This window comes from Trematomus bernacchii, unplaced genomic scaffold (assembly GCF_902827165.1).
Source record: "Trematomus bernacchii unplaced genomic scaffold, fTreBer1.1, whole genome shotgun sequence".
Taxonomy (NCBI): domain Eukaryota; kingdom Metazoa; phylum Chordata; class Actinopteri; order Perciformes; family Nototheniidae; genus Trematomus; species Trematomus bernacchii.
The window spans coordinates 324,296-348,704 of record NW_022987714.1 but is presented as its reverse complement, the minus strand read 5'-3'; the positions used below and the strand labels follow the sequence as shown (position 1 = coordinate 348,704).

The 24,409-nt window shown below is 39.6% G+C and overlaps 3 protein-coding genes across 4 annotated transcripts; 2 read left to right on the top strand and 1 right to left on the bottom strand.

Moving 5' to 3' along the window:
- Positions 1 to 474: 474 nt before the first annotated feature.
- Positions 475 to 2,576, bottom strand: LOC117491481 (ribosome-binding protein 1). The gene is made up of 9 exons (XM_034141493.1): positions 2,564 to 2,576; positions 2,174 to 2,346; positions 1,986 to 2,083; positions 1,766 to 1,901; positions 1,547 to 1,672; positions 1,285 to 1,398; positions 993 to 1,097; positions 796 to 894; positions 475 to 708 (listed from the first exon to the last, which is right to left on the bottom strand). The coding sequence occupies exons 1-9, from the start codon at positions 2,574 to 2,576 to the stop codon at positions 475 to 477; spliced, it is 1,098 nt and encodes a 365-aa protein (XP_033997384.1).
- Positions 2,577 to 4,049: 1,473 nt separating this feature from the next.
- edc3 (enhancer of mRNA decapping 3 homolog (S. cerevisiae)) lies at positions 4,050 to 9,785 on the top strand. Its single transcript, XM_034141255.1, has 7 exons — positions 4,050 to 4,191; positions 4,427 to 4,592; positions 5,244 to 5,470; positions 5,585 to 5,923; positions 6,031 to 6,184; positions 6,473 to 6,690; positions 7,042 to 9,785. The coding sequence occupies exons 2-7, from the start codon at positions 4,429 to 4,431 to the stop codon at positions 7,374 to 7,376; spliced, it is 1,437 nt and encodes a 478-aa protein (XP_033997146.1). The 5' UTR covers positions 4,050 to 4,191; positions 4,427 to 4,428; the 3' UTR covers positions 7,377 to 9,785.
- A 164-nt stretch (positions 9,786 to 9,949) lies between these two features.
- LOC117491338 (tyrosine-protein kinase CSK-like) lies at positions 9,950 to 23,660 on the top strand. 2 transcript variants are annotated; one of them, XM_034141256.1, is made up of 13 exons: positions 9,950 to 10,413; positions 16,069 to 16,168; positions 16,281 to 16,394; positions 16,492 to 16,604; positions 18,847 to 19,066; positions 19,907 to 20,000; positions 20,116 to 20,181; positions 20,596 to 20,695; positions 20,790 to 20,880; positions 20,968 to 21,041; positions 21,365 to 21,560; positions 21,672 to 21,758; positions 22,636 to 23,660. In XM_034141256.1, the coding sequence occupies exons 2-13, from the start codon at positions 16,154 to 16,156 to the stop codon at positions 22,819 to 22,821; spliced, it is 1,356 nt and encodes a 451-aa protein (XP_033997147.1). In that variant the 5' UTR covers positions 9,950 to 10,413; positions 16,069 to 16,153; the 3' UTR covers positions 22,822 to 23,660. The 2 variants fall into 2 exon arrangements, with proteins under 2 accessions (XP_033997147.1, XP_033997148.1); XM_034141257.1 differs by lacking the exon at positions 9,950 to 10,413 and adding an exon at positions 12,471 to 12,617.
- Positions 23,661 to 24,409: the final 749 nt, after the last annotated feature.

Below are 24,409 nucleotides of genomic sequence, written 5' to 3'. Positions count from 1 at the left end.
ATCTTGTCTTTCTGGCCCTCTATCTTAAGTCTTTTAATCTCTGTTGAGAGATTTACAGCTTGCATCTAAATGCACTGATAGAGATTAAAGCTATTTGTGGGGGATACCCATACATACATTTCTGGAGTTGCTCTTTTTGACTTCCTCTAGCTCCTCTTGCGTAGACTGCAGGGTCAAAGCCACCCTTTGCCATTTCTGTGCCCAGTGTGAGGCCACAGCCTTCAGCTCCTCGTTGCTCTGGAGTCTCCCTGCGTCTTGTTTTCGGTGCTCTACCTCTTGCAGTTGTAGCTTTTCCTCCCTCTCAAGGACCCCGGCCTCCAAATACATGCAGCGATCCTGCAGTTTCTGCTTTTCTAATTCCAAAACCTCCACAGATTCCCTGCATAAATAGTTTGTGGGTTTGAGGACCGAGGGTACCCTACTTTTTAATAAGTTTATCTCCAGAATTGAAGGATTTGTTACTTGATTAACATCTCACCTGAGCAGGTGGCACTTTTCTTTCAGCGCTGTTATCTCTTCATGTCCACTTTCACTAACTTTACTCAGCAGTTCCTCTCTTTCTGTGGTCAGCTGAGCGCAGTCTGCCTCCAGATCTGTGATCCTTTTAGAGATGGTTAGCCTCTCCAAGATTTCTTCCTGTAGCTGAGACTGTGATGTTTTCAGTTTCTGCTTAATCTTTTCAAGCTCCCCTGTCAGCTTTTCATTTACCTGTTGTAAAGACACAACAGGGATCATTTTATAAAGAATTCAGTAAATGTGAAATAAAAAAAATTATGTTTAGTTGAAGCTTTCCACCTCTTTTAGCGACTTTAAATCTTCCTTCATTTGAACAGTTTCCTGATCGTGTTTATTGCTTTGGGATTCGCAACCCTCTGGACCTTGTTGGGTCCTCTCCTTAACAACACACAACAGAAGAAAACAAATCGTGTTGTAATTCACACACATTATAGTTTTTATCTTAAATACCTTAGACACAGTTAAACATTTTATACCTGGATCAGGTGATCTTTGTCAAACAGAGCCCCTGTCAGTTTGGCCTTCAGCTCTTTTATATTTTCTTCCAGTTTTAGTATTTGAGTTGACAAGATGGCTTTTTCCTGAGAAGAATCAAAGACACATTTCAAGATGTAATTCTTTCCGATGATTATGAAACAAAGGGCCCCTTGGCACAGACGTGCAACAAACACCACATGTCCTACATAATAGCAAGGCCTACAGACTTTATAGTTCTCTTTGTGTTAATCATGCATTTCTTTGCGGTTATTTAATCAGCGGCAGACTTACCAGGCATGCTTGGCTAATCTTGTTGTTAGCCTCACTCAGCTCTTCTTGCAATGTAGAGAGATTCTGTCTCCTTTGATTTGTTTCCTCTATTTGATTCAACAGAGTCTGCTGTGTCTGGAAACGTAGAAACAAAATGCACAGAGCCTAAAGATGTGTACATTGAACAAAAACTAAATAGCAGCACAACAAACAACTACAGTGTGACTTTGTGTACAAATATTTTTTATAGTATATTTTAAGATTTCCGATATATCATTTATACCTCTGTAGAAATCTGGAGTTTCTTGAGCGCCTGGTTGAGTTCATCTTCTTTTGTCTTTGCCCTCGCCTCAGCATCTCTTAGAGCATCTGTCAGCTTGCACAGCTCTAAGTCAACATTCTGCGTAACCTGAATTCAAATCCAAGTCAGAGATTGGCAAACAAAACTATGGAAGAATGCATCATTTAGAAAACATCTGTTTTTATAATACAAAAAGCTTACCTGTCTGTTAAAGTTGTCTTGACTCTTCGGTAATGTTCCGCTAAGCGAGTCAAGATTTCTCTCCGTTGGCTGATCATGGCTCCTTCTGTCCAAAGTTGATCTCAGATGCAACAACTCTTTCTCCAGCTGTAGCACCCTTATGAGTGAATTTCACAACAGTACTTTTAATCTTATCTAAAGTCTTTTAACTTTTCCTTTCTATGTGTTTTGCTTCACTTACTTTTCTTGAAGCGCTCTGCGTTGGTGACTCTTTCCAAACTGTATTAATTCAGCTGCCTCTTTCTCCTGCTCCAAAGTGGCCAGTGTTTCTGACAGCTGCTGTGAAACACATCAGTGCAAAACAGGATGCTGTGTGCATATGAAACAAGATTAAACTTTTACCATAGTGTCCATAATGTTTTCGCTTACCTTATGTTTCATGTCAAGCAGTTGTGCAGCAGTTATGTTGTGGCTCAGCGGTGAATTTCTCATCCTCAGCCGGTCCAGCTGAGTGTCTAAACGCTTGTGAGCATCCTGCAGCCAATGGGCTCCTTCTGCTTGTCTATAGCTGCTTTCACCTCGAGCAAACCTTAATCCAGATCCTGGAGATGGAAGAAAGGGCTGTGTCACACATTCAGGTGCTAGGTGGGACAACGACTGCCACTTCCTCAGACCTGGGTCACTCTGTCTGAAGCCACCAGTGCTCCCAGATGTGCTGGAATACATAACATATATCAACCAACCTTATTACTACGCATCACTGACTTTAAAATTGCCAACAGCATTTCTGACACTTAACTAATTTCAGTATTTCCTCACCTGGAGCTGACATCCGACAGAAACCCAGTCCCAGAGACAGTTGCAGTACCACACCATGCTGAGCTCTAAGAAAGAAAAAAACATATTTCTTAAAACAACTCCTCTCTGATCAACCAACCTGCTATACCAGATACAAATATTTGGGTCTTACTTGAGCTGTAAAACGAGATTTGGTGTCCCACATGTCGAGGTCACTGAGAGAAAATGGACTTGAGCTTCTGTACGACGGTCTGAACATTTTGGAGAGTCTTCCTCGATCCAAGTCATGTCTTCTCTTTGTACGGGTGAGGCTGCAGTCTTCCTCTCCCCACGTATGACAGGGTTAGATTTTCACACAAAGGTGGCAGCTTGAGGTGTGTGGCTATTCTTGGACCATGTGTCTAGATATTTCCATTGCTTGCGTGATGGTCAACAACTAGTTTTAACACTGCATGATTATTACAGGGTTTTTGTGATTCACATAATTATTTTGTCTCATTTTACATTTGTTTAATCACATCTTTTTCTATTTTAAAGGCAATTATGTCTGTATAAAAATGTGATTGACAAGAAAATAAACAATACATCTTTTGATCTAATACCTGGAGTCTGCACACAATTGCTTCCTCTTACAGTACCTTGCTGCAGAAACCCCCTCCTCTCCACTGACAATGCTCACTTGCTTTGCTTGTAAAGCATCACACAGCTTTGATTGCGAGCTTTTCAGTGTACAGTCTTTGAATTGAGTATCCATGGTAACTTGTGTACACAGGACGCAGTGAGATGGGTGTGTCATGTGCTAACACTTCTGGGATAGTCTCCATATGATCTCACTGCTGCTGAGTGGCTGTTTGTTGACATGAGTCGTTAGGAACATCTCCCCAACACTGATAATAATGCACATAGCTAACCTCTGATTAATGATGTACGACAGTGAATGTGTAATGATTGATGATGGTTGCCTTAAGGGACACACACAAATAATGATTTATAATTATGCTGTTAGAGGGTTTTTTGACTTCAGTTTCAGTAACTAATGCAAGTATATCAAAATTGCCTATTGAGTTATTTTCTATTCCCCCTTATTGCCGTATCTATATGGTTTATAGTTAAATTACATGTGTTGTTATTAAATACAATATAGTAGTAGAGGATATAATGTTACCGCCAGGGATGATGAATGTCAGATAGTAACATGGCTTTACCAAGTATGCTGATACTCTCCAGCTCAGTGTGAAATATTGCATGCAACTAATGAAATAGTTGTTTCTTTGCATAGTCCAGGCAAATCATTATTCAGCTCTATGCTTCAAAAATATTGCACATCCCAATTAATAATGGTCATTAGCGCTACATGTGACTCAGACTTTCAAACAAAACAAAACAAAAACACAAGCTTAAAAGGGAAAATCAGCAGCATGTCAGATTGTGCGTAAACATTTCAGGGTTAAACTCTTATTTCGAAAAACGCCTTATACCGGAAGCAGGATGTTGTCATCCAGCAGCTAGCACCAGCAGCATCTTTTGACCATTCAATGAGCTAAGAGCTAACAGTTTAAAGGAGCTACACTTTTCCTTGCAGCACCTAACTTTACACTGTATTCATTGGTTTTCTTGAAAAGAGTGTGTTTCGTATAGATTTCAAAAAGGTACAAAACTTAAACACGTGTTTAACCAAATACGGTGTTTGCGTCTTTTAATGAACGCTAGAAAACAGGCCGAAGCTAACGCTAGTCACTTAGCATAACTTCGATAACCTCATGTAATCCGTGTTTGTGATGTCCTGCATTCAGAAAGTTACTGAATAATTTAAAATCACGTTTGAAGTTATTACAAATATTATCCGACAACTAGCTAAATATTCTGTTCTTTATCCTTGTGCAGTCATGGCAGCCGATTGGTTGGGTAGTTTGGTGTCAATTAACTGTGGTCCAACGCTGGGAGTGTATCAAGGAAAGGTGGTGTCTGTGGACCAGTCCAGCCAAACCATCTCCTTAAGACAACCTTTCCACAATGGAGTCAAGTGCCCTGTTCCCGAGGTCACTTTCAGGTAAAGCTGTACTTTATTTAAATTCTTGGCTCTTCTTCCTCGGTTGCACCCAAAATACAACACATTAACAACAAAACAAAGGGAGATACGATACAATACGAGAAAGTAAAGTAAGCACCACAAATATAATCAGCCTTCACATACAGTATCATATGTAGCCTTAAATAATTGCTGTTATTATTTTCTTTATAAAATTGATCGTACTGGTAATCTAGGATCGATGTAGTTTATCATGATTGATGTAGTCCTTTACATAACAGTTTATTTGAAGCATTGGTTTTAGGTAAAGATAATGTAAAGTGTCACATGAAGGTATGACTGGTGTGTCATCATTTTGTCTGTCTGGTATGTAGGTTAATCACACATTGGTCTTATGTACTGTATGTACCAATCGCAATTGGTATAAAACGCTGTTGCTCATTGGGTAGCAAGGTGAACAGCTCTGTTTTGAGTGAACTGGATCTTATTAAGATTGAAAGCATCTTTTGAAGCACTAAACCAGATGGCTAGACAGTTATCGAGGTGGAATGGAAATTACATTACTATTATAATTGTAATCTCTTTTATAAAGTTAGTGGTCTTCCAATGACAAAAATGCCTGCCGCTGTTTCTTTCTGTCACTAAATATAAAATTGTCCCTTTTTTCTGCAGCGCCATTGACATAAAGGAGCTCAAGATTTTAGATATCACAATTGGCAATGCTAGAAACAGCTCTTCTGCATCTACAAAAGTAAGCAGTGCTCCAGTCGCAGTCCCAAAGGGCGACCCCAGGTCTGCGGCGAATCTCAACTCTCCTCAGCACTGCTCCAAAAGCCAAGGAGAACGTCACGTGGACATACCTGGCCAGCCAAAAGGATTTCGTCGAAGACACAACTCCTGTAAGTCCCGGAACTTCAACTTTTGAGCTTTCATTTGACGTTAAGAACACACACCGTTGCAGTCCTATTGTTGATTGTTGCTCTGTTGAGATGATTATGTCATTTTCCCATCAGGGTCATCTAGCAGTAAAGGGGCAAACCAAGCAACACCGAAAAAGAATGGTGTGAAGAACGGCCAGATGAAGCCCAGAGACGACGAGTGTTTTGGGGAGGCCACCGACGACGGGCTGGATGCTGATTTTGATTTTGAAGGAAACTTGGCTCTTTTTGACAAAGCAGCAGTTTTCTCAGAAATCGACATTTCGGAGCGCCGTAACGGTGCAAGATCACGTGGGACGCCTCTAGACCAAACGCCCACACGGTACCGCCATGATGAAAACATCCTGGAGGCCAAACCTGTTGTGTACAGACAGATTACTGTGCCGCAGCCTGGGGCCAAAGAGTACTGCACTGGTAAGTTGTAAAGTCATTGTAAAGAAATAAAGGTACTGAGGGCAAATATCTAAAGACTGTTATATTTTTTTTTTTTACCTTTTAAATATTTCGTTCCATCAATACAGACTCTGGGCTTGTTGTACCCAGTATATCCTATGAACTACATCAGCGTCTGTTGTCAATCGCTGAGCGCCACGGTCTCTCACTGGAGCGAAGACTTGAGATGACCGGAGTGTGTGCGACTCAGATGGCGCTCACGTTGCTGGGAGGACCCAACAGGTGAGGATGTACTGATGGTTTGTTAGCACAGATGAGAACAGCTTTAGGTAAAAAATTATAGTTAAGTCTTACTATTTTTGTTTCGCCTTCTGAGCTAGTATCCTGCAAAAAGAAATCTGCCAAGAATAACATATCAAGCCAGTATAGTGTTCAAGTTCCATAGAAATTAGTTGGTAACAGTTAGCATTTTATATTTTCAACGCCAAACATAAGTTTACTGCTATCCAGTGCTTGGAGAGTGCAAACTTCAGGAAATTCAACTTAGTCTCTTTTCCTTGTTTCCTCTAGATTCACTCCGAAGAACTTACACCAGCGTCCCACAGTGGCTCTGCTGTGTGGCCCTCATGTTCAGGGAGCCCAGGGCATCAGCTGTGGTCGTCACCTGGCCAATCATGAAGTGGAGGTCGTCATGTTTCTGCCCAATTTTGTCAAGATGCTGGACTGCGTCACCAGCGAGGTCACCCTCTTCAACAAGACCAGTGGCAAACAGGTGTCAAGTATCAAAGGTATGCATTTCTTTCTACTTTTGGTTAGATTTTTTCATCTCAGCTAAGCCTAACTGTGGGGAGATTTTTGACTGTGTGCATATTGAATATATTCATAATGTCTATTTGTGCTCTTATAAGACTGTATGGTTAAGGATTTTTTTTAAATTAACTACATTACAGTCTCGTGCTGTTAAGATGCATATATTTTTTTATCTTAACAGTATGAAGCATGGAGGGACAATTAAGTGAGATACAAGTCCTCATTGTTTGGGAAAGGAGAGGGAGACCAACTTGGTAGAGATCTGCACTCTGACTACATTTTGCATTCCAAGTGGTCAGATATTCAAATGTTGCTCTTTGATTTTTCAGACCTCCCAGACACGCCGGTGGACTTAATCATAAACTGCCTTGACTGCCACGAGAACACATTCCTGATGGACCAGCCTTGGTACCGGGCGGCTGCAGACTGGGCGAACCAGAACCGAGCGCCCGTGCTCAGCTTAGACCCTCCTGGTAGTGGACAGGGTCAGGCGGTGGAGGCCAAGTGGTCCCTCTCTCTCTGTCTCCCCCTCTCCCTTGCCGAGGGGGCCGGCAGAGTTTACCTGTGTGACATAGGTATTCCTCGACAGGTGTTCAAGGAAGTGGGAATCAAGTACATTTGTCCCTTTGGCTGCAAATTCGTCATCCCTTTGCACTCTGCGTAATGGGACTAATAGTCAACATGAATCTTTCACCCTCCATGACCATTGGGGTTTTGGCGCCTTATGTTCCAGAGTTCATCCATTACGTTACTAACTCATCGACATGAGAAAGGGACCACTGTTTGGTCAATTAGTTCTACAAGGACTAAGTCCCTGTGGGTGGGATAGGAAAGAGCTTTATTGAAAAAGTAAATGTGTTGACCATCAGAGGCTTCAGCCATAATGTAGATACTATTGTTTTTACATGATACTTTTTAGACACATCTGAAGTGTCAAAATAATATTACCTAATGTTCAAATGTTTCAGATTGACAATCTCTGACTTAAAAAGGAAATATTTCTGGATGTCACTGCAATCTAAACTCATTCTTGAGCCTATCTGGTGAATAAACACCATTCAAACATATATTTTGTTTAAATGTGATGATATTACATCACCACAGAAAACCAACATAGATTGGTGTCACCATTGCTAATGGCCTTACAGCCTGCCATACTCTGCAGAACTTTATTACTCTTACTTCCCATTTAAGCAAATGTGGAAAATTGTCATTTATGGGAGTAGTTTTCTACTTTCTTAACCAGTGTTGAATGGAGCAGCTGATAGAGAGAATCCAGATATCAGCAGTTTTGTTTGTTAAAGCTAAAGAAGGCCTTCATATGGGCTCTGATAAGATGTAATTTAAAACCTCTTATAGGCAAAAAGATTTGCTTACAGAAATGTGTTACTGAAGTCATGATGTTCCACTAGCTTCTGTGCAATCTCTCCTCTCAGTCAAGCCAATGTGTCATCCACTATAGTAGTTATGAGAAATATCAACCTTAAATTGAACAGGGATTAGTTTTTTAGCATAAAATAAGTACAAGCTGGGAACCTTTGTCATTGTGTCTTGGTTTTCATTCCTATCCGTTCGCTTTGGCTCTCTATTGTATGTTAAAGGACCACAGCAGAGTGTTTACACGTTTTAGTTCCTTAACTACCAATCATTTATGTAATCTGATCTTTTTTAAATGCAGAACACAGATTACAGATTTTTGGGAATTCATCAGAGCAATCATAAAGTCTGTGGTAGTTAAATTGTTTTGTCGTAATGTAGTTGATTTAAAAGAAGTCCATGCATTCTAGACATAGTCTGTTATGGACTAAAATGTCAAGAATGTCCAAGTGGATTTTCATGTTTTATGAAAACAAATGAAAGCCAATGGATGCCTGGTAGACAAAATGGTCTTAAGTTTCGACCTCCAGGCAGGTGAGAATGTCGACAGGTTTTTTCGGTTGACAACAAGTTGTGTTTTCTTAAGTAAAAAGGCTCTTTATATTTCAGATATGAATGCATTTCCAGGTGAATCATCTGTGATGAGAAATGTAACTAATGTATCTTTTTTTAAATTCCCTCTCCTGGTATTGTGAAGTATGCCTGTTGTGTGTACTCCACCATTAGTGGTATTTACAATGAGAGCTGCTTGTTTTGTGCTGCTTTACGAGGCCTTGACAGGGGGTTGTAGGCATTTCTACTGCCAAAAAATGTGACAATGAAAGTCAAACCCTTTGCTTGTTCTTTTACAAAATCACATTCTTTTTAAATGTGTCCAGAGACAAAGACCGTTGTATTAGGTACTGGACATGGACATTGTATACAACATGTCCCTAAATTGTGTATAATTGCGGTCAGTTTAGTCTATACAAAGCTGCACTGAAGCAGTTACAGAAATGATAAAGGAAGTCATCTGGGGAAAGGTTTACAGTGGTTTTGTATCCACAAAATAACATCTCAGGAGGATTAAAAATACTTCCATTATATGTTTGCTTTTTCTCTGTGCACATTATCCTGCACAGGGTTCATACACTGATTCTGTGAAAATGACTTATCATGCACAAAGGGTTTGTCCTTTCTCCAACATTCCTCCGGCCTGATGTGTTATGTCACATCTGTTGAGACAAGTCTGGCTGGGAAGCATCAGCCAGCGTTACTGATTGTGAAGAGCTGGCCGCCAGGGGGCCATTAAACCACACTTGATGTCTCTTCCTTATTCCTTTGTAATGGCAGCTTAATATACCTTTCCCCCGAAAATATGGGTATTTCTCTACGAAATGTGAACAGTCATAAACCATGTGGTGATCTGGCTTTGGCAGGAAAGCATTTTGAAAGTGTATTTGTTTAAATGCAGGCTCTGCTTCTTGATATATGCATTACATTAGTTTACATGTTTCACATCTGCGCTGGGTGTTTACTACATGCAAGGTTAGTTTGCAGTTCAGGAATAAAATGCAGCCAGTGGGAGGTTTTGTCTAGACAGTACAAGAGTTTCCTTTTTGGTGCGAAGTTCAGTATCAAGGTTCAAGTGCAAAAGTACTGTGCAGTCCTCTTGTGTCATGTCTGCAGATTGAAACAATAAACACTTTCAACGTTGCTTTATATGTGAGTACATTTTGTCCACATTAATGATCTAACACCTTCACCAAATCGCCTGAAATGAATTTAATGATACATTTTTAGCCGGACTAGTTTCTCACTAACGCGCATGTGCACTGCAAAAACAAGGTGGGGCAAAAAAAACTTGAATGTGTGTGACGGGTTAAAGGAGTGGGACAGGCTGAAGTACACTCAAATTAATCTGAAAGCAGTCGTTTAATGGCTGCAATATTTAACAAGTTGGGTTATCGCGTTTTCACCTCACTCATTTTGACTTTTTCCACAAAATCACCGTCGAGACTGCAGTGAGAAGTTCGTAGCAAAGTTGTTTTTTCTTCATATAAAGGGGCTTTTTCAGGTGATGTTGACAGGAGACGCACCAACTAAAGTCTCGGCTGGTTTTATCGAGATACTTTTGGACTGCTGAAGGTTTCGTGTCACCTGGGGCAGATTTCACTTCCTCGTCGGGGCTTTGGTTTGTTTTTTCGCCTCGATATCAACTGTCGGTATTTTTTTTGGGGTGAATGGGAATTTGTGTGCTGTCCCTCAGATGAAAAGGCTCTTCGGACAGTAAACAAGTCACCTGTTATTACCCGAAACGTCTCGGTTTTTGCCTGGAAAAAAAGGTAAGAGTTCTATTTTGAAATTGAGCCTTTGCTTGCAGATACAGTGAAGTTGTGGTTGAAGTAGGCTACATAATAACCCTTAAGTAAATGTTACTTCCTTGTATGTAATGAGTACAGGATAACTAAATGTGTGATATCCTGCCAATGTGGGGTGCAGCAGTTGCATCACGCAGCTCTCAAATGTCTCTGTTCCAACATGGTAGATAATAGTATTGATAATAGGCAATGTATCCTGCTGACTCAAAACTGTCACATAGCCTGCCATCTTTGAACGTTTCTTTGTGTCTTATATTGTAAAACATAATGCACAAGTAGAGGGTTAATAATGTCTTTCAGTTTGCTATTGCTTTTTGTCACTTATCTCTCATTCCAATGAAACAATTTACCAACCAGAACCAGCATTTGTGAGAGAGAGGAACTGAGGAGCCATTGGGTCTGTTTCAGGGTGATGCCCCTTTTGCAAGTTTCTGAAAAAGACTGAAGCTAATCTGATGCTGGCTGGCATTGTCTTATAATATGGCAGAAGATGGAGGGTGACACATCTGAAAGAAGCATGAAGCTTGTGAAACAGGCTCTTGAAACCACAGCAAAGCATACTCTGTGTTGCATGCACGGCTGCATCAGCAGAGCATGTTGAGCAAAGCTCTCAGCCAGGAAGTGTCCGTCTGCTGCTCAGGCATTCAAGCGTTGCCTTACATGGTGTTTTTGACGTGTAGACTAGTTTAAATCACCAATTACCCACACATGTCTGAACTTTGGATAGAAGTAAAATGCACAGTTTGTTGTAATGCCTGGGTGCCAAATTGAGGGGGGGTTTCCCCTGCCACTCTGACGACAGTCTTGCTTTTCAATGTGACGTTTTGTATTTAATTATGATAAGCAAGGTGCTATTTTACATGTATACCCTGCCAATGGCTTTTATGCCTTATATCAGCCTCAGAGGCAATACTGACAGTCATTAAAGTGACACAATGAAGGCTTGTGCAGCAGGGCCTGCCACTGGACTCGTACTTCCTGTCTTACTTCCTGCAGACAGTTGATACAGTGAGCTCCACAGTCCAGCTGCTGTCCTGGAGGCAGAGGTGATTTCCTCCTCTGAGCTTTCTGAAAAACATCTGCAGGCTCTCGGACTCGCATGGCTGAACGTTGGCAGGAACTCTTTCTGTTTCGGTATTGTCTCCTTCTCGGTGCACTTGGCCCTGCCACCCTGCTGCTGTAATGGTGATGATAACAGGGCAGCAGCATCAAAGCAGTCAAAAGAGCCTCCTGAGGCTGGAGGGTCAGGATCATACATGTATGAGGGGCAGATTACCCAGGACCCCCTGCTGCACACAGATGCAGGAGCACACAGTCAATAACACAGACATACTGCTCATTTTAAAAGTATTGCTTCAAATCACACTTAAAGCACAGAGGTTTTATCAACAAAATACACCAAGAGTACTCCTTACATAATTAAATGGCCGCTGTGTCTGATATATTGCACACTATATTATTAGATTGTTCATATTGGTGTATCGATATGTAAGCAGTATTTTACTTTTGTAGCTGATCAAGTCGTTTTACATTTTGCATACTTTATATAATTGTTAGGTGTCCAGAGGATCCCATCCAGCCTCTGAATTAATCGTTAACAAGGCATTTGATTTGTTTATAGCTATGTTTCTATTCAATGGTAAATGTTAATTGGAATTGTAAATCTAGCTGTCAGAGAAATGCTGTGGAGTGAAAGGTAGAATATTTCCCTCTGAAAGGTATAGTGGAGCTTAAGTACCCTCAAATAGAAATACTAAAGTGAAGAACACGTCCCTCAAAAATCTACTTACAGTAATGGAGTAAATGTACTTTGAAGAAACATTTCAAAGACCAGTGAATAATGTTGTTTTTCAGTGACAAATGTCCACATAGACGTCACTGTATCACAGCAGTTTTTCTACACCTTACATGATCAGCATTTTCACGTCTGCAGATAGTCGAGGGAGTGGCAGATTTAAACAAGACCAAAGAAGATATTTCTACATTCCTGTCCTGTCTTGCTTGGTGCAGTCAGGCTAACTCATCTGTAAAATTCAGACTGCGACTGGCTTGCAAAAGACAAGAGCCAAATGTTGATCAACCAGTTTGGTTTGAACAATTGGATCGTTATGGATGTCAAGAATATGCAAAATGGAACTATTGTATCCACAGTAGCTTTCTATCTACAGGTATGGCACCTTTATTTTAGTTACTTGTTACATTTGGAGTGTTTTTGTGCTCTCTGGGCTTCTTTCTGACTCATTTCATGTTAAGTCTGCCACTGGGTTTGCTGGTTTCCTGTTGTTCTCAGTAGCTTACTGTATGTCATGAGTCGTTTCTTCTGTAGCAGACAATTTCCACAGTCTGATATACAAATTCACTTATTAAAACATATCATTGTATTTATGTGGTTATTTTTTGCCTGTTTGAAATTATTTACTTCATAATACCAGAGCAGCTGACACTTGAACTCTCTGCATAAAACATGAAGTGCAACTGATAACTACTGAACTGAAGCTTTACTGAACCGAAAGCCAGTTACTGGGCTGACTGATTTATGATGATAAACTTCTCAATGAGACAGAGGTCAGTAGAAGCTCAGGGGTCAGTAGAAACTCACAATGATAGCCTTGTCCCCTTACTGAATCGAACAAGCTGTGGTTCCATGTGGAGCTTTCTGGAAATGGCAATGTGACACCATGACAGACCGAGTTCTGTCCCTTTCAGTCAGCCGCTGCTGGCCTGCTGTTGCGATGCGTGCACTGTCCAAAAAGAGAGGAATTAAAAAAATGCTTGGCCCCACTCATCTATTCCTCAGTCGGTGAGATCACTTTGCTTCTTCAATGAGGACAGACAGATTCTGTTGCAATCAACAAATTCTGTTTTAGAGCATAGTGAGCATTTGTATCCTACGTAGATTTTATTAAGATTGTATTTGTAACCACACTAGTAGCATTGCTCTTGGGATGGCATTGTTGGTCAGTCCTCTTTGGTCAAGGCTGTAATATCTCAACAACTATTAGATGGATTGACTTAAAATGTAATGTAATGTAATGCCTTGAGAACTGCTGGATGGATCACAATGACATTTAGTCCAAACACGAATAGTTTTTGTTCCACTTTCGTGATCCGCTGCCTTTTTTTTGGTGCTATTTATAACATGTGTTCCAATCTTTCATTTTCACGTAAAACAGACAGCCCTATTAAAAAACATTCACTAAAACAACACAAATTGTATTAATAAAATATACTTAAATCTATAAAAGTAAGACTATGCAGCTAAAATGAGTTCCTTGTGTAGACTTTTAAACCGTTAATAGGGGTCACCTGGAGGTATTTGGGTTAGGATTCTTTACAATGAGAATAATGCTCTACTAGCATAGTTTCAGACTTATAGTTTTTGTGTTTCCTGTTAGAACATTCCCCCAGAGTGAAATGTCAAAGTGTCACATAGAAAAGATGGGTTTGGGACGAGCAGATGCAAAGTGGGGGTGTCCTTGCTTGGTTGCTGGGCGTGGGAAATATGTCCAGATAGACAGCTGCGGGTCTCCACGGGGGACAACATCCGCGTCATCCTCATCATACTGGGTGATGACAGTCCTCTCTGGGACACATGAGCGAACATAAGTCTCACATTTAGTGTCTTTGAAGAGGCTGGTTCTTTATTTAAATGTGTGACATAGAAGAAATGCCAGTTTATGTTTTCAATGTAAGAAATATGCTTTTAAAAGGAAGAGCTTAAAGAGAACCCCACCCAAATACTGGTGTTTTCTAAATCTGGGCTCTCTCACAGGAAGTTCATTGCATAGTAATGGAGACGTCGGAGGATGTGACCTCATATAAAGTGACAGATCTATCAGCCAGGATTTTCCCTTAGCACTGACCATTAATCCCCCCCACTTCTCCATGGGAACTGATACAGGAAGAGAGGAAGTGGTGTTTTTCGGGGAAGGATTGAGAGGGGGGATGTTAAGCATGACTTAATCCAGAGGTCATCATTTGGTTATACCGGTTCTGATGTGTTGTGCATGTATCATGGAAACGCGGCCCCTGGGTGACTCAGGTCTGAGGTTAGAGTTGCAGTGGCTGCTTTATTGACGCAAAGAAACGCTGGACTGGATGAGTCCCTCTGGCCTGGTTAGATCTCACCACAAGTTTGCATTCCTGCGCTGAAGAGAGCTATCTTAACTCCTACAACGGCCAGTCATTGGTGCTTAGCTGGAGAGTGGAGTGTCCATTTTTGGTCAAAATGAACCGAGCACCATATGGAGTACATACTACATAATAGATGAAGTTTACCGCCTTTTCTTAATAGGCTAGAATATTTTCAGAAATCTTCTTTAGAGCATATTTCTAAGTTCGCTGAAGCCTTGTCTTTAGGTACAAACTGTCCTGTTATTCTGCGTCATGGAAACATTCTGCCCCAGTTGTGAAAGTGTGATTTCAAAAGAAGAAGACTTGTAAGTTCTGCTTTCTGAACCAGTGAGTTATTTTTACTCACACGTACTGATCTGACGCCACTTTAGTGCATTCTGATAATAGCTGAATTGTTGACTAATGAAAAAATTATACATGACATTACAAATATACACCGCGTTCATGTCACTCAAGGTCACCTTACATCACACCTGTACCTGTAGCCAGAGGTGGGAGAAGTACTCAGATCTCGTACTTGAGTAAAAGTAGAAGTACCAGAGTTTTGGAATACTCTGTTAGAAGTAAAAGTCCTGCAATCAAAATGTTACTCAAGTAAAAGTAGAAAAGTATTAGCATCAAAATATAGTACCAAAAGTAAAAGTACTTATTATCCAAATTGGTCCATTTCAGAATAATGTATTACATATATATATAATCCAAGGTAGCTTTTTAATTTACTCCAGGTGTAACTAAAGTCTTATTTAAGTGTTGATTATATTTCACATCATTAATCCAAATATAAGTAACTAAAGCTATAAAATAAATGTAGTGAAGTAACAGTACACATGATTTACCTCTGAATTGTAGTGGAGGAGAAGTACAAAGTAGCATAAAATGGAAATACTTGAGTAAAGAACAAGTATCCTAAAATTGTACCTAATTACAGTACTTGAGTAAATGTACTTAGTTACTTCCCACCTCTGTCACTTGTTACTTGTTAGACGCTTTTATCCAAAGCGACTTACATACTCAGTACTGTGGGCAATCCCCACAGGAGCAATTTGTGGTGAATTGTCTTGCCCAGGGACACAACGACATGCTGACTGCAGTGAGGTTTGAACCTGTGACCCCTGATACAAACACCAACGCACAACCCTCTGCACCACACGCCTCCCTCGCAAAAGAAGCACCAGTACGTGAACATCAATGAAATCCTCATAATAAGATATACAATGGGCAACTGAAAATAACACAGATTCAAGATCGGTGTAAAATAAGACATATGCTGTTAAAGTAAGTAAGATGGGTTCAAATGATGGTTTTGAAGAGTGGTTTTAATTTTGTAATGGGTTCCAGTTTACGATGTGAGGGGAAAGTGTATTTCTCATACTATTAACATGCTCTTACACACCAAGAAACCACACATTAATTGTCTTGCTGATACTTTGTGTGTAGATATAGTAAGGCAGCGGCATACTGACTTAATTCTGTTTCTTTTTTTAGGTACTGCATGTGTATGTGTGTTACCAGCTCTAATGTTAGCAGCTAGAAAACATCATCACTTGTGAGAGGATTGAACCGCCTCACCATGACGGAGGTGCAGGTAAGACAGGCCTCCAGAGTACGTGCAAGTCAAAACGTAGATACACAACAAGACATGTCTGATATGTGTGTGACATTTGTTTACTAATTAGTGATGTGCCCATTTCCCGTAGACTTCATGGCCGCAGGGCACAGAGTGTGTGGCCAGGTACAATTTCAAAGGCACATCAGAACAGGACCTGCCCTTCAACAAAGGAGACGTGTTGAGTATTATTATCGTCACCAAGGTAAAGTTACAGTGCCTATAACTTGTAGTTTTTTAACATGCAATATTTAATCCACACCACTATTTTAATTATTAATTTCTGACATTTTGTTTTTCAGGATCCAAACTGGTACAAAGCTAAAAATGTTGCCGGTCGCGAGGGAACGATTCCTGCCAACTATGTTACGAAAAGAGAAGGTGTGAAATCTGGAGGGAAGCTGAGTCTGATGCCGTGAGTACACAGATTATCATGGTTGACTTCTGATGCCCAATATTATCTTTCACTCTGAATAGCAAACATGATTAGACTTATGTGTGTTCTCTATATTTCAAAAGTTGCTACCACTCTAGCTCTGGTTTGCTTCTGCAGCGATGGCTAAAATAGCTCGACGTTGCCCTCGCTCTGTGGCTGTGTGGTTGCTGTAGGCAGATGGGCTATTTGTCGTGGCAGTGGCGCTGCAGTTATGTGAATGGCGACCACAGATGGGTCGGGCTGTTGTGTAATTGCAGTGCACTTGTGTCTGTTTCCAGCTCAGCCCTGTGTAGCTTCCTGTTGTTTGTCGTCTATCTCAGACTGAAGTTATCTCAAAAATCTCTCTGTTTGTCCACATGATTGGATTCCGTGTGCATGCATGCAAGCAAGCATGTAAATGAATAAGAGTTTTTTTTTAGAGCTCTTAATCACAAAATAAGGTCTTGAATGACTTCATAAGGGCAAACCAAGCTACACAACAACAACCCTTGCCATAAACACACCCAAAAAAAGGTACTATAAAACATAACATTGCAAAATACAGCCATTAAGAAGGAAAACTGCTACTCTAAACTTTATCTAATTAAAACCTCACTTTAAAGATTTATAATGTCCTACAGAACCGTGTTTCTGAGCATCCATTCTGCTTGTACAGCAGCACCTTTTTACAGTTGCAGTATCAAAGGACTCCAGCTGATGTTATCATAGGAAACGAGCTCTTACTGAATTTTTGTAAATATAACCTGACATGAATGGTAAAAGGGGATGTCGACCTTTTGAGCAGCATGTTTATGAAATATGAAATCCCTAAATAAAGGGAAAATCCCTGCTGTCATACCTCAGAGGGAAGCTGCTTCTGTTTCTGTCAGAATAGATTTACCTCTGAATTGTAGTGGAGGAGAAGTACAAAGTAGCATACAATGGAAATACTTGAGTAAAGGCTTTTCCTCACTTTCCAATAAGGTTTTCTGTGTGATAGTGGAATGTAACTTTCTCATGGAGGCATGCAAATGGCTTTACTGTACATACTGTGGCTCTGTCATATGCAAATGAGTGTAATCGATACCTCTAATCTCTAGAACAGTATTGGTGTATTTGCATTAAGCACCCATTTACAGTAATAAAATATTATAAAGTGTAAAAAAACTGCAACTGTTTTAAACCTTTATTTAACTAGGTGGTCCCATCTCTTTTTCAAGGGAGACCTGTCCAACATGGCAGCAAGTAGGTTACAACATGAACATAAAACAACAGATAACACAAAAGGACATCGTATTTACAGGGCTACATTTACATACCTACAGTATATGTATATCTCGCCCTGTCAATAAGCCTCACCTTCTTGGCCAAAACGGTATTGTTTTTGAAGTGGTGGAGAGACAATGCACAGTTTTACCCACTGCTGTCACCCATGGCCAAAGCATATCTCTGTCCCAGCAACATCAGTACCAAGCAAGAGAGTTTTTTCCACAGCAGGGGATATTGTAAACGCCCAAACATCCCAGCTTCTACCTGGAAATGTGGACATGCTCATATTCCTAAAAACCTGTCTGATGATGCTGAGTGAGTGAGTTAGTGAGTTTGAGTTGAGTTACTTGAAAAACTAAAGTGAAACTTGATTTATTTTATTGCAGGGTCTGATTATTATGTTTTTGACACTTTAAAATACTACTATCCTACTAAAATGCTGTCAGATTTATTATTTAATAAATAATTTTTTTTCAAGTAAAACAAATTATTTTTCAAAAGAAATTAAAAGAAAAATTCAAATTTTTTTTAAATTTTTTTTTTCAATATCGCGATAAATATCGTACCGTGGACTTGTTATCGCGATATTATCGTACCGTGAGTTTTTGGTATCGTTACATCCCTAGTATACTGTAATTCAACCGCACTATGAGTGTAGCTGCCAAGATGACTTTAGATTTTGAACCAACTTTGCTCTAAAAAAGTTTAAACATTAAGAAGTTCATAAAGATCATTGAGGGACTTGTGTATTGGACGTTTTGTGTGCCTGCACCTGTAATGTGTTTTCAAATGACCGATGCAAACAGTAGGAAGTTGGCTGAAACAATACAAATAGATTTCAATCATTTAGTTTCTAGAATGCATACATTATCCTCATTGTAAAGATTGTTGTGATTAGTGATTAGATTAGTTTCGGTGACATGGTTTTAGTGGCCACTATTAATTTGTTGCTTCTCTGTTTCTTGACTCCCAGATGGTTTCATGGGAAGATAACTCGGGAACAGGCAGAGCAGTTGCTTATCCCTCATGAAACCGGCCTGTTCTTGGTGCGAGAGAGCACCAACTTCCCCGGCGACTATACCCTGTGTGTGAGCTGCGAAAGCAAGGTGGAGCACTATCGCATCGTCTACACCAACGGCAAGCTCACCATCGATGACGAGGGGTACTTTGAAAACCTCATGCAGCTGGTTGAGGTAAGACATTAGATCTCTGTTTAGTTTTTTTTTAATAAAACGGGATGTTCCGAGTGCGCGTCCTGGTGCTATATAGAGCTCTGTCTACTGTATGTTTGTTGTGTTTTCCTGTTATGAGCCCCTGCGTCTCTGTGCTACCTCATAGACCACATACAGTTCCTGGAACAAGTAATGAACAGGAAGTGTCAAAGAGGAAGAGTGAACAAGCTGAGGTGCAAAGTTCTAACCTCAAAAAGACGCGGGGCCTTTTACTCTCAAAATGAGTCCCTTTCCTGTTTAACACAGAGTATTTTTAGTCCGACCTATGTAAAACCTTTTTCCGTCGTCCATTATATATTTAGCTAATTTGACTTTACAGCCCTCTATTGGTCATTCTGAAGCACTGCTGAGTTTGAATGCCGAAGAACTTTAATGCTGGTTGATGCTCTGTTATCGAACGGTGGTATAGTTATATGCCTAAATAAAAGTCAAAACCGCAGATACAATATTATGAATCAAGAACAAACGGTTAACATGATAAGGAATATTCAAACCGACAAAACACAGCAAAATCTATGAATAAAAAGTCATTTTTATTTAAAGTGAGACTTCATTATTCACATTGGTATGGACCTCTTCCAGAAAACGCAGTACATGTACAATAATCCGGCAACATTTTCATTCTTTAAAGGCAAATGGATTTTGTCCAGGTGGAGTATAACCTGATAAATAATTGAGCTAATGATGTACCAAAGGTGGTTCTGTTTTCTAGAAACAATAAGGCTATACGCAATGAACAACTTTTGGAGACCCCTTAAAGTGCTGTAATGCATAATTTGTTTCTTTTTGCTCTGTATGTAGCACTACACCAAAGATGCTGATGGTCTGTGCACCAAACTAATAAAGCCAAAGCTGGAGGAAGGCACGGTGGCCGCTCAGGATGAGTTCTCCAGGGGTGAGTCTCAGTTTGTTGGTCAATTACAATTTATGCATCCACATTATTTACGAGAAGCATGTATGGGCCTGTTATGTTTCAGCTTCATGTTGTTTCCTCTTTAAATGGCCAACAGGTGGCTGGTCGATGAGCAGAAAAGACCTCAAGCTGCAGCAGGTTATTGGAAAAGGAGAATTTGGAGGCAAGTTGCTTCAAGTTTACTTTGAATAGTAGAAAAGTGACCTAATTTGATTGTATTGCTTACATATGGCAAAGTTCTGATATGTATACTGAACATGTAGACTGGAGTAGACTGATTTTACAAACACAAACGGTATACTATGAACAGGTATAGGTACACATTCAGCATTACATCTTGTGTATAGAATTTGTACAAAGGTTTTGATAAAAGTCGAGTAAAACCTTGGACATGCAAACTTTCTTATGTAAACTAAATATCAGGTAGAAAACCTTTACCAATGAAACACATTCCCTCACCTCTCATATGGTTTAAGAGAAGGCTTTTGTTTTTCACATTTGTTTGTTTTGTATCAAAGGGATGACACTTTAAAATGCGAGTTAACCATTGATTTTCTATTGTTTGTATTCACCTCAGATGTCATGGTGGGAGACTACAGAGGGACTAAAGTAGCTGTGAAGTGCATAAAGAACGATGCTACAGCACAGGCTTTTATTGAAGAGGCTTCTGTCATGACGTAAGAAAGATTAGATATTTTGCCACTCTGGTTTTAGAAACACAAATTTACATGTAAACAAATAACATGTCTGTGTGCTCTTCTCCTCTCTCAGGCAACTACGGCATGATAACCTAGTGGGGCTGCTTGGAGTGATCGTCGAGGAGAACGGGAGTCTGTTTATAGTTACTGAGTACATGGCCAAAGTGAGTGGCAGACTGTCCTTCTGAAAATGTGTCAACCTCCAGAGTGACATTACAGATATATAACATTTCTGTTTTTGTTTTTTTCAGGGCTGTTTGGTTGACTACTTGCGTTCCAGAGGCCGGACAGTACTTGATGGAGAAGCTCTCCTTAATTTTGTTCTGTGCGTATGACTAACACTTTATCTACAATTACACTATATACTAGTCAGGGAAGCTTGTTTTTGATGGACAGGTTACTGGATTACATGAAACTAGCTTCATAATGTTGGAGATATAATTAGGGTAAATACATCATAAGTGAGGCTCACTAGATTTAAACTAAACCATGTTGAACTGCAAGAACATTCTACTGTGTACACTTTAGGATTGCCCATGTTTTATTGGATCATCAGGAAATGTAGACTGCATGTTTTTGATCCCACAATTGAATGTGGAAAGACAAAAGTTCTGAGGTTTTGAACTTTGTTTTCCTGTGCTTTCACAGAGACGTCTGTGAAGCCATGGCCTACCTGGAAAACAACAACTTTGTCCACCGAGATTTAGCAGCCCGCAACGTTCTTGTGTCAGAAGACAACATGGCCAAAGTCAGTGACTTTGGTCTGACCAAAGAGGCCTCCTCCACTCAGGACACTGCCAAGCTGCCGGTGAAGTGGACCGCCCCGGAGGCTCTCAGGGAAAAGGTATGCTGTTGTTTTCATGGACTGTTGTTGATGTCAAGTAGCGTGCTTTGCCTTGTGTAGCTCCCAAGATGTGAAATAAACTCTACATGTGTTTTTTTTCCTAATCAATAGAAATTCTCCACCAAATCGGATGTTTGGAGCTACGGTATTCTGCTTTGGGAGATTTACTCTTTCGGCCGAGTGCCTTACCCAAGAATTGTAAGTACCAATATATTTTCGGGAAGAGGCATAAAGAAAATATTAAGGAAAAATAAGGGTTTTGATTTAAGAGTGAAACTATCAGAAACAGCCTAGACTCTTTCCTTTTGCTGTAATACCTGAGAGTATCATACTAAAGTGTACAATTATGCAACCCAGTCTCACGGCATTTCGTGTTATAGTCACGAAATTAATTTAATCTATTGATTCGTGTTCACCAACACGATTTCCCCATTTTTTTCGTGTCACACAGAACGATTTTAAAAGCAATGTATTTCTATTGGTAGTATGTTTCGTGCCTGCACCACGTCTTTTTGTCCGGTCGGGTCTTGGAAGACCAGAAGCTGTGTGGTTCATAAAAACCTTTTCTTACTCTATATCAAGCCACGATTATTTTTATTTTTTTTATTGTTTGCTTCTAAAATCGTTCTGTGTCAGAATACTGAAATCAGTATTTTTTTTATCTTTTTTTCCTTCTAATTTGTTATTATTTACATTGCTTTTAAAATCGTTCTGTGTGACACGAAAAAAATGGGGAAATCGTGTTGGTGAACACGAATCAATAGATTCATTTCGTGACTATAACACGAAATGCCGTGAGACTGGGTTGAATTATGATGTGGTATTGCAACCTTTCTACATAATATAACACTACTTATAATGTATGTACCAAAAATTAATGAATTAGATAAAAAAGAGACAATAAACCACATTGCTCTTTAATGAAAATATATAAAACTAGAACTGTATATGCAGTGAACTTTTATGGGTTGACTGTATTTTAACGAGTTACATAGTTTGCCTCAAATCGTCCTTAAGCTGTAAGCTGTTTTCTGTCAACACTGTCTTTCTCACAACTACTTATTCCATTCTGTAGCCATTAAAAGACGTCGTGCCTCGAGTGGAGAAGGGATACAAAATGGACTGTCCAGACGGCTGTCCTGAAGTGGTGTATAACATCATGAAACAGTGCTGGAACCTGGACCCTGCTGCTCGACCAAGCTTTCAGATGTTGAAGGAGTGGCTACAACATATCAGCCAAGGGAAAGGGAAAAAACCTTAAGACATCTGACAGAACGGATACAAAAAGTGACTTTCCTCTCCCTTCATTTTGACCACTTGGACCACAACCTAGGAGGAAGAAATATTTTGCAGACAATGTTAGCTTTGTCCGTGAACCGATATAACTGTCAACGTTTATGTTCCTTAGCAGCATCCATGTCTCAGGGTGTTCATATTGCAGTTACTCTTAATATCTGATTCGGTCGCTCTTTCTGCGCTAGGTTTTCAAGAGTGAATGATTAACTGTCATATCAACGAGTCTTTCTTTAATACACAGTGCTGCCTCAGGGCCACAGTGCCTTGACCTGTTTTGTGTATTTTATGACCTTTATGTTGATAGCCTTGGTCATATTGGGGACTGCATTATTTGTAATGAACATTTACAGTGGACCGTGACATCATTTGACTAAGTTGACTGTATCCATTGTATCGGTTTAAAGAGGAGAGACACGTCAAAAGTAGGAAGATGGTTTTGATACATCATTACACACTCTATTCTTTTTTTACAGTTTCATGGTACACCTTACTGCATGATCGTATAATTATTTTGTTAAGAGGACTAAGTTAAAATAACTTTAATTATGCAGCTTTACATTTTTTATTGTTGTCTATTTCAAATGCCCTATAAAAGGAAGCACAAGTGTGGACAAATGTAAACTTTACTACTGATATAGAACACCATTCAGCTGATTCATGTAGAAACCATTCCCATGTACAGAATTTTCCATCCAACATCATGAAATGTTTCTATTTTTCTGATTCTTCAGATTGAACCAAATATTCTGGATTTTGTATGTAAAAAGAAAAACGAATGTTAATAAAATACATATTGAAAAAACATTTTTATTTTCCTTTTTTTCAAAGTCAAGTATTAGCTATTTAATATGGAATTATTCATTTATACATTTACACTTAAACCAATCAAAATCAAATACAAATGGTACCTAAACAATTTGGAGATATTTATATGTTACTAAGTATTTCTATTCTTTGCTGCTTTCTACTTCCACCATTAACCTTTTCTCAACTTTTATAATATGTTTTGCATTTAAAAAAACCTGGATAACAAGATAATAACAGCCATTAGATTAATAAAGTACACTATTAAAAAAAAAGAGTACAAATGTATGTACTTGTTTTATAATATTTTATATTATATATATATATATATATCAAGACCAGGCTCAAAAACCCGAGGGGACCGAGCAGCTAGGCCCCAGGCTCTGGAACAGTCTGCCCCTCCATGTGAGGTCGGCCCAGACCCTAGGGGTTTTTAAATCCTCACTGAAGACTCACTTCTTCTCTCAGGCCTTCTAGTCAGAGTATGACTCCTGACATTTCCTTGTGTTTTGTTTTTATATTTGCTGTTGTAAATTATTGTCTTTTGTTGTTATTGTAGTAAAGTGTTTTTATTACATGTGATGTACAGCACTTTGGCCGACCAAACATCGTTTTTAAATGTGCTCTATAAATAAAACCTGATTTGATTTGATATATTCTAATAAAGGTTATTCCTTTAAGCCATTGCAGTGCTATCAAGAGGTTCAGTTTCTTATTAACGGAGGCTGTGATAGTGGTTATGTAATTTT